At 39.3% G+C, this 14,309-nt stretch overlaps 1 protein-coding gene across 1 annotated transcript in view; it reads left to right on the top strand.

Annotated features, from left to right (window-relative positions):
* The window catches only part of CFAP47 (cilia and flagella associated protein 47), a 469,227-nt gene that overhangs the window by 188,449 nt on the left and 266,469 nt on the right, over window positions 1-14,309 (top strand). The window contains 2 exon segments of the mRNA XM_036304204.1: window positions 9,262-9,343; window positions 10,736-10,888. Coding sequence (XP_036160097.1) covers window positions 9,262-9,343; window positions 10,736-10,888 — 235 coding nt within the window.

Genomic DNA, 14,309 nt, shown 5'->3' with positions numbered 1-14,309 from the left:
CTGAAAGATTGCCAGATTCATTCCCAGCACACAACCTCAATTCCTGGTAGGGGGTGTGCAGGAGGTAGCTGAATGATGTTTTGCTCTCACATGGATGTTTTTCTCTCCCTCTCGTCTCTCAAAATCAGTTAAAAGAAAACATGAACAACAACAACAAAAAACCTGTACATTCTTATGCATGGTCACTATGATATCTTATTTAATGGAATTGCATCTAAGAATGAAAATATTTCAAAGGAAATAAATGATTCTGGATAAGTGAGGTAAAAGAGCATGGCTTTTGAATTGGGTAGAAGTCTTAAATTCTACCTTTTATACTCCTGTGACTTTGCACAAGTTACTTACCCTGTTTAAGCCCCAATTTCAATATCTGTAAAACTGAGGGTTATAATTCTCAATCTTGATAATAGAATAGATAGAATAAAATGTGTAATGCATGATGCATAGTAGATGACAGTGATGATGATGAAGTGTAATAAATGATTATTAATGGCTTTCATGGGCTAAAATGTTTTCTTAAATTCTTCCAATACAGTTACCATTAGTGCATACTGACCACTGATTCTTTTGACATCACTGTCATTGAAATAAGATATTTTTAAAAATCTATGATCCTATTAGACCTAAATGTCTGTTCACATAAAGAATACCAGAGAACCAGTGTTTATCAACTGTCTGTATATTTATAAGATAAATAAAACCTTTATTTAAATTTTTATAAATTTAAAATCAAAAGCACATGACTTTTCTCTTAATTTTACCACTTCATACCCTTTGTCATTGATTAACTCAATAAAGTAAATGCTTTAATTCAATAAGGCAAAAATTGTAATGCCATTCTTATTCTTTAAAAAATTAGTTGTGCTTTTAAAATCTTATGGAATATTAACTGTCAATAAAAGTATGAGGTTTCGATACTTAACTAGGTCTTTATTGTTTTTGCAATATAAAAATCAAATAGTTTTCTGATAGCATCATTAAACTCTATGGTACTTGTGATTGCCATGGTATTCTTGTAGCATTATTTTTGGCACAGATCCAGTAGTGTTGACATTAACGTGGGAGGTTTCTGTTTTGACATTTTGTGGTATGAGGATTCAGGTATAGAAGAATGATTTTGGCATTAATGCCAAGCCATTCAAATTCATTGCTCTTTCATAAGCAAATATATGCCTATGAGGATATGCTAGCTCTGATAAAATTCCTCAACATTCAGAATGTGGCAGTAGGATTAATAAAATTGGGTCATTAATCCAAAATATGTGCATATGTTTCAGCATGGAAATAAGTATATAAAATGATAATAAATGTTATTAGCTTCCCCATTTGAATTTAGTGACAGCAGGTGAGGACTTTTGTACAAGTGAAATTATATTTATATTGTGCAATTAATGGGAAACTATAATTTTTGGAGATGAAGTTTAGAATTTAATAACTCATTACACCTAATTTTATTTTGTTCTACTCAGGGTAAACTTGGAAGAAATATGCAAATAGAAAGCCTAGAATGTAAAAGTGTAATCCAATCAGTTATGAAAGTTAACACTATAACACTACTGACCAGACATAAACTATTTTAAAAATTTTTCCTTTTTATTGAATTTATTGGCACAACAAAATTATACAGGTTTCAGGTGCACAATTTACAACACACCATCTGTGCACTGTATTGTGTGTCCACCACCCAAAGCCTAAATATTGACAAAACATAATTGTAAATTCCTTCTTGGGGATTGATAAAGTTAGGTCTTCACATAGATGGAAGATAAACAGAAAGAAACAGGCCTCTTGTAGGGGATGAAAAATAATGTTTTCTTTTCCCTTCTAGGTTCTTGGCTGTAATAAAATGCATTAATAGGAGGGAAAAAGAACACAGTTTAATTATGTGCATACATACGGTAGTCCTATAGAGATGTGAGACTGGGAGGCAGCCAGAAGATAGAGGCTTATATATTACTAGAGGCCCGGTGCACAAAAATTTGTGCACTGGTGGGGGGGTGTGGGGGGGGGGTGTGTGTCCCTCAGCCCGACCTGTGCCCTCTCACAGTCTGGGACCCCTCAGGAGATAACCACCTCCTGGCTTAGTCCCACTCCCAGGTGGCAGATGGCAGGCCTGATCCCACGGTGCCTGCCCCGCCTCTCCAGGTTGCAGATGGCAGGCCCGGATCCCGCGCTGGGTAGCAGATGTCAGGCCCGGATGGCAGCGGGCAGGCGGTGGATTGCGTTGTCCTGCCCCGCCTGCAGTATGCAAATTTAACATCCATCTTTGTTGGGTTAATTTGCATACTCTTCTGATTGGCTGATGAGCATAGCAAAGGTATGGTCAATTAGCATCTTTGTCTTTTATTAGTGTAGATTCTGAGCTAAGGAAAGAGTTAGAGGAGTCCAGGGCTTCAACCTTTGTGGATTGGAGTGGGGACAAGGGCAGGGGCTGTGGGGGAGTCTGACTGGGGGAGGAAGAAGTCTTTGTTTTAAACAAGAGTTATCCTGCCAGGCAGGTCTCTCAAGTGAAATGTCATTGCTAGTAATAGCTCTCTTCCTAGTAAAGCTTCTTTTCTAATGTAAATTTCCTTTATAAATGTAGATTTTCATTACAAAGGGTAACTTCTACTCTATTTTCTAAGCTTCTCCTGTGTCTGTGGTTTTCTCCAAAGAGCATATTTTGGGGTGGCCTATTCTTCTCTTCATAACAGCATCTGTAAAATGCTGTTAAAGAACAAAATTCAACTGAGTAAATTTTAAAGATCTTATTGACTTTGTTCCAAAATTTATAAATCAGACAGCATCCCTTCCAGCCGAGAGAAGGAGCTCCAAAGAGCTACTATCCAAAGCAAGATATTTTATAAGCAGAAAGGAGTATGAAAAAGGAAGTTGTATGAGGCATTGTAGGGGAGAGTGGAATTGATAACTGGAACTGTGAGATGAGGTTTTTTCCCCCAGGGTTGTGCTCTCCATGCCGAAGAATAAGCTCCGTGGACCAGAAGATTTAAGCAAAAGTGTGGAAAATTTATTACAAGCAGATTCCGACTCTCTGCACGGGGGAGGGGAGCCCGATAATCTCTCCCTGTGGTCACCTGATTGATTCCCTCAATTGTTCTTGCCCAGCAATGGACCTGAACTTTCCCTGTTTCTATGTGTTTTTTTCTCTGTTCCTATGTTGAACTTTCTCTGTTTCTCTGTGTTCATACACCTTGTTGCTGCAGGCCCTCCTTGTTTTCCCATGCCTCTGGCTTTGTGTCCAAAAACATTTTATTATTTCAGCATGGTTGGTTTCTGTTATTAGACTTGCTCAAACTGCCATGTCTGCCCCTGCCTGTGTTCTACCGGCCTTTGTTTCCTGCTGGACCCCTGCCCTATCTGCTAGCATTTCAAGCTAACTTCTCTCAGAATGAGCCACCCCAAAATGTGCCACTTTGGCATGTGGATTATTTTGAGTTGAAGGCAGTTGTGACTCAGCAGACTCAGGAAAAGCTTTCTTCTCCCTTAACTGCCTAAAAGAATTTAGATAGAGAGCCTGTACCCTGAAGAAGCTATTACCAGATACCAGAGAGAACTTTTTATATCAGAAAAGCTTATCTGCATGGCAGGGCAACCATTTGTTGACCAAACATCTACTCATCTCATTTTCCTATGAATTGTCTGTCTCCCTTTTGAAACCCCAGACCCTTACCCCCTTTTCCTCAAATACCTGCCTGCCTTGGAATTTCACTTCTTTATGGGCTCTCATGGATTAATATTTAATTTGTTTTTCCTCTGTTAATCTGTCTTGTGTCAACTTGATTATTAGACCAAGCAGAGAACCTAGAAAGAAAGAAGGAAAACATTTTCCACCCCTACACCACAAAAAGTAGATTGGTTATTGCAAGGTCACTTTCCTTTAGGGCAGCGGTTCTCAACCTGTGGGTCACGACCCTGTTGGGGGTCGAACGACCCTTTCACAGGGGTCACCGAAGACCATCGGAAAACACATATATAATTACATATTATCTTTGTGATTAATCACTATGCTTTAATTATATTCCATTTGTAACAATGAAAATAGATCCTGCATATCAGATATTTACATTACGATTCATAACAGTAGCAACATTACAGTTATGAAGTAGCAACGAAAATAATTTTATGGTTTGGGGGTCACCACAACATGAGGAACTGTATTAAAGGGTCGTGGCATTAGGAAGGTTGAGAACCGCTGCTTTAGGGGATGGCAAGGCTGTACTATCAGGGAGATTACCTAACTAATGCTGATTGGGCAATTCCGATTGAATGGTTTAAAATTCCATTCTGGGTGAGGTCAAACTGTAAGTCAGTCTTGGTTTGGTGATGTGGGGCTTAGCATATGCAACTCCATTTCGGGCCTGTTGTCTTGTCCTTACCAATGCAAAACTGCCTTCTTACATTCTTAATTTTTTACTGAGGACTTACTCTCTGCTGGACACTATGGAATACTCAAATGAATATCATTTGGCCTCCCTTCTCAAGAAGCTCTCAGTTTAATGACTCTGATAGTTTTCCTTAGTCTCCCAATAGCATTTTATAGAAGTGGTCATTTCTTCCTGAGATCCTGTCTTGGCTTTGGATGCAAGGAAGTATTCCAATTTCTTCATATGTCTGTCTTTCACTTTCTAGGATTTCAGCTTACTGGGGCTCATTGAGTTCTTATATAGGCTTTAGGTTGGCTCCTTTTGCTAAGAAGTGGTGTCCCATTAAAATTAGATTTTATTTAAACCTATAGTGATTTGAATATAATGAAGATTCATAAAAACAATGTAGATGCTTCCACCCCCACTTCTCTCTTTTATTCATCTGTGCTTTCTTCAAGGTTTGGGCTTTCAGAATCAACTTAAGGCTCCTTTCTGCTTTTTCTTCATTTCACATTTTAGTAGTTCTAGGACTGCAAACTGCTGAGGGTGTTCCAGAGTTGAGTACTAGATGAGGCATTCTTCTCTGGTAAATGCTTATGGTGAGTGGAATTCTATGCTCACTCAATGAGATATATACCTCAACATCCAAATCCCTTCTAGGGAACGCTCCTGCCAAAACTATTAGATGCCTATAGGTTCTGGTGGTGATGGATATGCATATGAAGAGTTTGGCTTAAAATATTTCAAGGAATTTGACAGTGAAAAAATAATAAAGTCTTAAATATGATAAATGTTTTTAAATGTATAAAGTAATATAAATAGATAATTGCTGCTTAACCTATACTACTTTATGCCATCAAAGAGGCCACAAATTTGGGGTGTTCTCTTTGTAAAAATAATTGATGGATTATGTAATATTTGGGGGTTTTCTATATTCAGGCTTATATGTGTTAGGGTTGCCAAAGGAGGAGTACACAAGGCTGAAAGTGGTAAAGAATTATAAATGTATTAGATCCTCTGAAAACCAGATGGGCTGACTCCCAAAATGGTTCCAGTGAGCCAGATTAGGAGGAGTGGGAGATATACTGTATTCTCCTATGGAGGTCAGAGTAACTGGTGGGCAGGAGTCTGGGTGTAGGCAGTCCACTGAAAACTGGGTGAGGTAGTTTAATGGAAACTGAAAGCAGTTTTCATATCTTGCAAAACCTGTAATGAGAATATAGTGGGGCCTTGACTTATGAGTGTCCCGACTAACGAGTTTTTCGAGATACGAGCCGTCTCTCGGCCGATTTTTTGCTTTGAGTTGCGAGCTAAAATTCGGGTTACCAGCCAGCTTCAGATACCCCACCGCTAGTTGGCGCAGCGAACATCACAGTGAAGGCCACAACATCAGCCCAGCATCACGTGTCTCACTTGTTCACTTTTGATTTGACATACGAGTAATTTGAGTTACGAGCTCAGTCACAGAATGAATTAAACTCGTAAGTCAAGGCCCCACTGTAATAGGAAAAACTCCGAGAGGGTGAGAGCCCCAGGCTGGGCATAATGGAGTGCAGGGAAAAGGTAGAGACTATGCCTAATAGTCCAGCCATTTGTTTTGTTATTTTCCCTGTAAGCTGAGGGTCTAACATTTTCTTCAAGGATTTTAAGCACTGAATACTTTCAGAGCAAAAGGGGTGTCGGGTCTCTTCTATAACTGCTTCCTGCTGAAAAGCAGTAAGGTTTTCCTTCAAAGCTAAAAATCCTTGCTCTCTTTCAGAGGGACGATGAGGCCTGGGCACAAAAGGAGGTTGTGATGGTGTCTAGGAGTGGTATTTTCTGAGTACAAGTAGGGCTTGTAACTTGGTGGAGACAGACTGCTTTATAAATTTTAGTATTATTAGGGAAAAAGCTAGAGCATCAAGAATTATGACAAATAAGTCTGGTGGAAGGAAAGAAACAGTCTGGAGGGTTGTGGTCTAATATACCCAAATTAGGTTTATTCTCTTAAGTTCATTTGTCCTTGTGTATGGTTGGCAAATGGCATAATTGGATTTCTGCTGTCTCTCTCCCTGAGTAGGTTGATTTAAGCTATTTACCCTCTGGCTGGGGAGGAATAGTGCAAACAATTTACTCTTAAGTGTCCTTGGTTTAGGGACCATAGGATTTACTAGATGGCTGCAGATTGCTTGGCATCTAGATTTGCTAGATGGCTGCAAATTGCTGTTTAACTAGCCCAGTTTCCCTATTCTGCTTGTCCTGGCTTGCTGGCCTGTGTCATTTATATAACTTCCTTTTAAAGTTTCTCCTTACAAACCTTCTATAACTTTCACAAACCTTTCTGCAACTGTCACCAACTTTTGATAACTGGAATGGTGAGCCGAGGTGTTTTACCGGGGTCGTGTCTCATGATGCCAAAGAATGAGCTTCGCAGACCAGAAGATATAAGCAAAAGTGTGGAAAATTTATTACAAGCAGATTCAGACTCCCCGCAAGGGGTGGAGGACCCAATAATGGTCTGCCCCTTAAAGTTTTGTAGTGCAGGGATATATAGTTGCTACAAGCCTGCTCTGTGTCTACCTGTGTCGTCACCTGATTGATTCCTTTAATTGTTCTTGCCCAGCAATTGTTCTTGCCCAACAATTCCTTTAATTGTTCTTGCCCTGAACTTTCCCTGTTTCTGTGTGTTCTTTCTCTGTCCCCATGCTGAACTTATTGTGTTTCTATGCGTTTGTACACCTTGTGACTGCAGGCCCTCCCTTGTTTTCCCATGCCTTCTGCTTTGTGTCCAGAAACAGTTTATTATTTCTGCTTGGTTGGTTTTTGTGATTAGGCTGCTCAAACTGCCGTGTCTGCCCCTGTCCATTTTCCACCTGCCTTTGTTTTCCACTGGACCCCTGCTCCCCTGCCCTGTCTACCTGCGTTTCAAGTTAATCCTCTCACCTTCTTACAGCTTTCAGAAATTGAGGGAAGTTAGCTTGAAATGCAGCCAAATAGGGCAGGGGTCCAGTGGGAAACAAAGGCAGGTGGAAAATGGACAGGAGCAGACATGGCAGTTTGAGCAAGCCTGATAACAGAAGCCAACCATGCCAAAACAAATAAAATGTTTTGGATACAGAGTGGGAGCATGGGAAACCAAGGGAGGGCCTGCAATAAACAAGGTGTACATACACATAGAAATAAAGTTCAGGTCCGTTGCTGGGCAAAAACAATGGGGGAATCAATCAGATGGTGACACAAATAGATATGGAGCAGGCTTGTTGCACATATATACTTCTAGAACGACTTGCTTTGTTGGCAACCCATTCTTTGGGCCCCTCCCCTTATGGGGAGTTGGAATTTGCTTGTAATAAATTTTCCACACTTTTGCTTAAATCTTCTGGTCCGTGAAGCTCATTCTTTGGCGTTGCAAGACACGACCCCAGGAAAAACACCTCGGCTCACCATTCTGGTTATCAAAATAACAGGCTTTAAAACTCACTTTATTTTTTCTTCAAAATTCATCTCTATACCCCATGCCTTCTATTACCAAAACCATACAAATTTTCCATTTAATTAGAATTTTTAGCTCTTAGAAACCTTAATTTTCTAATGGTAACCAAAAAGTAAACATTTTAAAATTTTATAATGTTACTTGTGACCTGGTGCATGAAATTCATGCACATTAAAAGGGAATTAAATGTAATAACTTAATTAAAAAATGTAAAAAAAAAGGGAATTAGAGGAAATATTTTAATATTGCTATTTGCCCTTTCTCTATAATAGAAGTGTCAGAGATGAAAGAAAATTAGTAAGATGTATATGAAAATCTTCCTCCTGTCAGAGTCTGGGGCATGCCATAGGAACCAGAGTCAAGTCCCCACCCACCCACGTGTGCCTCGAAATTGTGCGAGACCCAGAACCGGCTGGCCCCAACCCCATTGGACTAGATCCAGACCCAGCCGGCCCCACCCCTGTCAAGCCCTTCCAGGTGGGGGGCATGGCCTAAGGTCCCCTGGCCCGGGCTGGGGGGGTGCGCCTTGCCATCCCCTGGCCTGGTGCTGGGGCAGGGGGTACACCTTGAGGTTCCCCGTCAAGCCCTGCTGGGCGGGGGATGCAGCCTGAGGTCCCCCAGCCTGGTGCCAGGGCAGAGGGCATGGCCTGAGGTCCCCCAGCCTGGTGCCAGGGCAGGGGGCATGGCCTGAGGTCCCCCAGCCTGGCGCCAAGGCAAGGGATGTGGCCTGAGTTCCCCCGTCTAGCCCCACCAGGAAGGGGGTGCAGCCTCAGGTCCCCTGCCCTGGCCCAGTGCCATGCAGCTTCAGGTCCCTGCTGTTTGCTTGTTGAGGCTTGTTATGGGAACTCGGCCTCTGCTGTGGGCACAGCCATCTTGACTGTTACAGCATAATAGTCCATTTGCATATCCCCTCTTTATTAGATAAGATGTATTTTTCCATGACTACATCTACTATCTCATCATGATTTACAAGCAAAATCTGGAAAGCCTACAAAAATGTGTTTACCAGTAGTGGTTATCTAGGAATAATATAGAAAATACTTGCTGTTATTTTTGGTGAAGAAAGTCAACTTTGTATAGCTTATTTCAATGTAAATAAAATGTGGTTTTTATTTTTATTGGTTACTGCTTTGATAATAGGGGCTAAATCAGGACTTCCTATATCCCATTAACATATAAGGATTGACATGGATGATTAAAGGCACTTAGTAAGATCTTTCTCATTAATCAGCTCTGTAAAGGAAACATCATATACACATTTTATTAAGGGAAAAATTTTAAATTAATTAAATAATTGTTAAAAATTAAAATTTAATAAACAAATTATATGACATTGAAATCATTTAATCAAAGTTGAAATGCAAGTGATATACAAATCCTGAGTGTTATACTATAATAATTTGAATTTTTCTTTTTTAATTTTAGAGCTCGAGGAGCATATCTTTCTTATATACAGCCAGAATTTCTGTTTGAACCAGAAGATTACAAGAAATGGGTTGAAATGAGAGTAAGGGAATATAATTTCTTGGAACAACTGCTCAGATATTGAATTTACTGATTTTTGGTATTTGCTTGAAGGTTTCATTTCAGAATCCTTGATTTTTTATTTATGAAATATCCTAAGGATTATGCCTCTGTGGGGGACATATACTAGTATATATATATTTTTGTATTTGTCTAAAAACCTCTGTAGAGCCGAGGCAGAAATGATCACATGGTTTTCTTTTTCTTTTTTTTTCTTTTTAAAAATATATTTTATTAATTTTTTACAGAGAGGAAGGGAGAGGGATAGAGAGTTAGAAATATAGAAACATCGATCAGCTGCCTCCTGCAAACCCACTACTGGGGATGTGCTTGCAACCAAGGTACATGCCCTTGACCGGAATCGAACCTGGGACCCCTCAGTCTGCAGGCCAATGCTCTATCCACTGAGCCAAACCGGTTAGGGCAACACATGGTTTTCTTAAATCTATAAATAATTGCTTCTTTTAAGGGATTTAGAAATGAAGAATGGAGTGTGCTTATGTAAATTTTTTCTTAAAATGAATTTTTAGATTATATGTCTTCCAAACACAATACTGCTTTAACTTCTCCACCACTTGCCACTTCCTTTTTTCAATTTTACAGGAGGATATGGGGAATTTAAATAAGATATGCATAGTTTTTTTGAATTATTCAATTCATTTTATGGACCTCTATTCAGAAGGGGTATTGTTCTGAGATGTCTGCAGGCTTTGAGGCAACTCTAGTTGTGGTACTGTTACTATAGTCACCACATGACATTAGTAGTAGAGCCAGGGGCTTTTTCTTTGCCACTCTCCTGAGTCTCTGTGGCTTAATTTAAAGAATGTGGCTCCCAGGGGTTCTGAGTTCAGAATAACTTTGCATTTCATTCTGTTATTTTTGCCCCAGAACTAGTGAGTGCACTGAATGAATACTAGTAAATCTATGACCTCAATAAAGGGCTATGAGTTCCAGAAAGTTACCTGTGTTGATTGTTTCTATGACTGGCGCAAGGAGAATTAGAAAAGATCTTTTTTTAAAAAAATGTATTTTTATTGATTTCAGACAGGAAGGGAGAGGCAGAGAGAGAGATAGAAACATCAATGATGAGAGAGAATCATTGATCGGCTGCCTCCTGCACGCCCTCTACTGCAGATTGAGCCTGCAACCTGGGCATGTGCCCTTGACTAGAATTGAACCTGGGACCCTTTGGTCTGTAGGCCGATGCTCTATCCACTGAGCAAAACCAGCTAGGGCAAGAGATCTTGATTAATATATGAAGGGGACATGTAAAGGTTTTATTAAAAGACAATATATATATGCTAAGTAGTTACAATTTTGAACTTATATTTGCCTTGCATTTTAATTAATGTTGTGATTTTTTTTTTTATTAAAGACTAAAGCCTTGTCAGTATGTCCCTCTTTACCTAAGGAAAAGCCATCATGTTCCTCTTTACTTAAGGAAAAGCGATATGTTGTTATAGATATGACTGAGTTTGAAGCCTGGAGTCAACGAGCATGGACAGATGTCCTCCTTCAGATATACAAGGTATCATTTCTCTTCCTGTTCATTGCTAGAGTTTTTGGTTACTTTACATAGATAGTGTATTAGTGGTTTAAGCAAAGTGGTTTGCAGTCACAGGTTTAGGCAATATTGCTGTAAAAGATTTAATATCCTAGTGGCTCAAATAAGATAGAATTTTATTTGTCTCATGGAACTGTGGAGAAGTAAGTGGTCTAGAGGCAGTGGGGTGTCTCTTCTATCCTCAGTACTGGGCTTTCATCCTGGGTCGATTTCTTAGAATAAGGAAGAACAGATAAAGGAATAGAAGACAAGTAAATTCCTTTTAAGGATATTTTGTGGAAAATGCATCATTTCCCTTTCACATTCCATTGGGGTGAATTTAGTCATGTGACCGCATCTAGCTTTAAGGGAAGTTGAGAAGTATAGTCTCTAAATTTGGTAGCTATAGGCATTTTCCAATATTAAAATTAAGGATTAAAAAATGGATATTTGTGAAAATTATGGTCTCCACCTGTAATGCATAATATTCTCTTGTAAAGTTATTGTGGAGACATTGACTAGGAATCATATAACTGTAGGCAAGATCAGGTGTTGATGAGATTCTCCAATTAACTTCATGCTAAGGTGCATGTGTAGGTAAATTAATGTATAAATTGTGCCTTCACTACTGTATCTTTATTGCTTAAACAAGCACTGGTTTCAGTTCTGGAATAATTTCCTAGGGTCCCAAGGAAATATGGCACTATACATTTTGCTCACTAAAGCCAATGGAGGCTTCTGTTCTATCCTCATTCATGAATAGGGTGAGCTATAGGACAGGGAGTTAAAACAAAAAAGTTAAGTTAAATAAAAGCAGCAGTTAGTCACTCAAAGGAAAAGACAGAATTAAAAGCTAAATAGGATTATATGTCACAAATTGCTTTTTAAATGTCCTCTTGTTTAATCTTCACAACCAATAATCCCTAGTTTAGAGAAGAGGAGATTAGAGTTTATAGGCATACCTACTTCCTTCCAAGATCTGCTTTTCCAGTTCTCTGCTGCTCTCTGGCAATCTAAAACCTTCATGGCAGCCAGTGAGCCAGGCCTACCTTCTGGAAAGCTCCTTCTGTTACATATTCCCATTTACTCCTCTTCTCTTCTTTCCACGTCAACCTGCCCTGTCTTCCTTGCTGGATGTCAAGAGAAGAAATCCTATTTTTTCTTGATTAATTCTGAAAAGAATGTATTAGGATGTTTGTGACTCTCAGCCAAACTTATAATTGGGAAAGACATGTTCTTCTTTTATTAACTCTAGTCTGCATGATCTGTCATTTTGCCCAGTGATAGGAGCAACTCCAAAACAGAAGATCAGCACATGTTCTAATTTAGGGACAAACTAGTCCTAATCTTGCTTTGTGGATTTGATTCATACACTTATTATTTATTCATTTTTGCAGCATTCATAGATATGCTTAGTTCATTTAATCTGTCTTCCCTATCTATGAATCTATGAATTTAGAAACCAAATTTCACTTGTAAACTAAATAGTGTGTCACCTACATAGTGGATGCTCAGCAAATATTTGTTTAATGAATTTATTCAACCACTAATATGTTTCAGGCTCTATGAGGATAAGAGTTAACTTGATATATCCTATATCCTCAATAATTTTGTGTCTTGGAATATATTAGCAAGTAAGTATATATAATTACAAGGAAGCATGACAAATGCTATGACAAGGCAAGCCCAAATAACTAAGGATGAGTGCCCATGGAGAGGATCCTGACTTTCCTGGCTCGGGGAAAGTTTCCAGGAAGAAGATCAATTTAAACTGAGTCCTGAGAAATGTGCCCTAGCTGGTTGCACAGTGGTTAGAGCATCGGCCCGTGGACTGAAGGGTCTCAAGTTCAATTCCAGTGAAGGGCATGTACCTCGGTTGCAGGCTTGATTCCCAGCCTCCAGTGGGAGTCTATGCAGGAGGCAACCAATTGCTGTGTCTCTGTCTCTCCCCCTCCCTTCTACTCTCTCTCTCTAAAAAAAAGATATCAATGGAAAAATGTCCTCAGGTGAGGATTAACAATAAATAAATAAATAGGTAGGTAGGTAGATAAATAAATGAATGAATGAATGAATGAATAAATAAATAAATAAATAAAATAAACTGAGTCCTGAGAAATGATAGGTGTTTGCCAGGCAAGGTGGGGCATAGTTGAGAGAAAGAGAGTATTGTTTGTGTGAAGGAGGCAGTAGATGACTTTTATTGGAGGAAAGTGATGGGGGGCAGAAGATAGCATTTTTCAAGACAAAGAAAATTCAATGTGGAAATGCCTGAGGTCACATGGAACATGGTACATTTTGAGGAATAAACGCAGTATTAGGGGTGGGGGTGGGGAAAAGTGGACTGTGATCCCAGACAGCAATTGGGTGACTTCATAAGACAAACTAAGGGATCTGGACTTCATAGACCCTAGCATGAGATCAGTACAGAGGTATTGAAGGGTTGTAAACATAAGCTTGACATAATCAGGTTTGCATTTTACAGAAATCACTGTGGTACATTATAGAAACTGTTCAGGAATGCATTTTAATTTGTGGTTCTAGGAATGTTGGTGGTAGTAGGAAAGATGAGAAATGGACAGCATTCATAAATATTAGGAGAACTCAGACTTGGTGAATGACTTGATCTTTGGGGTGGCGGGGAGGGGGTGGGGGATGTGTAAAAGAGACAGAGAGGTCAAAGATAACAGTGGGTTTCTTGTTGGGTGACTGAGTAAAATTTGATCCCAGTCACTGAAATAGAAGATAAGGGTAATAGCATTTTTATTGGGGGCAGAGGGTGGAACTGAGTAAGAGAACATGATAAATTAATTTTAGTTTTGCTATATTACAGTGCCTGGTATGATTACCGGTGGGTGTATCCTTGAGTCAGGAAAGGGACCTGGGTGGCAACACACATTTGGAGTTCTTTCAATGCCATGATAAAGTCATAGGAGTGGATAAGATAGCCCAGTTAGATGATCTACAGAGCTGTGACTTAATGTATTGTGGCTAAAGCGTGTGTAGCTCTAGGTGCTCCATTAAATCAGAAGTGGATTGGCAATTTCACTTGAAAAAGCAAGCAATGTTGTTGAGATGAATTCACAAGTTAGAAATAAAAGATTGTGATTTTCACACAAATCCCTTTGGGTTCTTATTGTTGAATTCTCAGAGGTCACGCATGAAATGCAAGACCGCCTTTGTCAGTTCTTCTTGGCTAATTGTTTAGATAACAGAATATAGCTTGTCTTATTCAATTTAATTTTGTGTCATTAGGTTATTTTTGCTTGTTAAATTTGCATGGTTAATTGTTGCTCTTTCCTTGTATTATATTCCCAATTCACAAAAATGTTCACAAAAATGGCTAAAAAGTGGGTCATTGAAGCATGAGTGGTGAAAGACAATAACAGAAACACTCAAACTCAGAATG

Source organism: Myotis myotis, unplaced genomic scaffold (assembly GCF_014108235.1).
Source record: "Myotis myotis isolate mMyoMyo1 unplaced genomic scaffold, mMyoMyo1.p scaffold_m19_p_4, whole genome shotgun sequence".
Classification (NCBI taxonomy): Eukaryota; Metazoa; Chordata; class Mammalia; order Chiroptera; family Vespertilionidae; genus Myotis; species Myotis myotis.
Note: the sequence above shows the minus strand (reverse complement) of the source record. Positions and strands in the feature narration are given on the sequence as shown.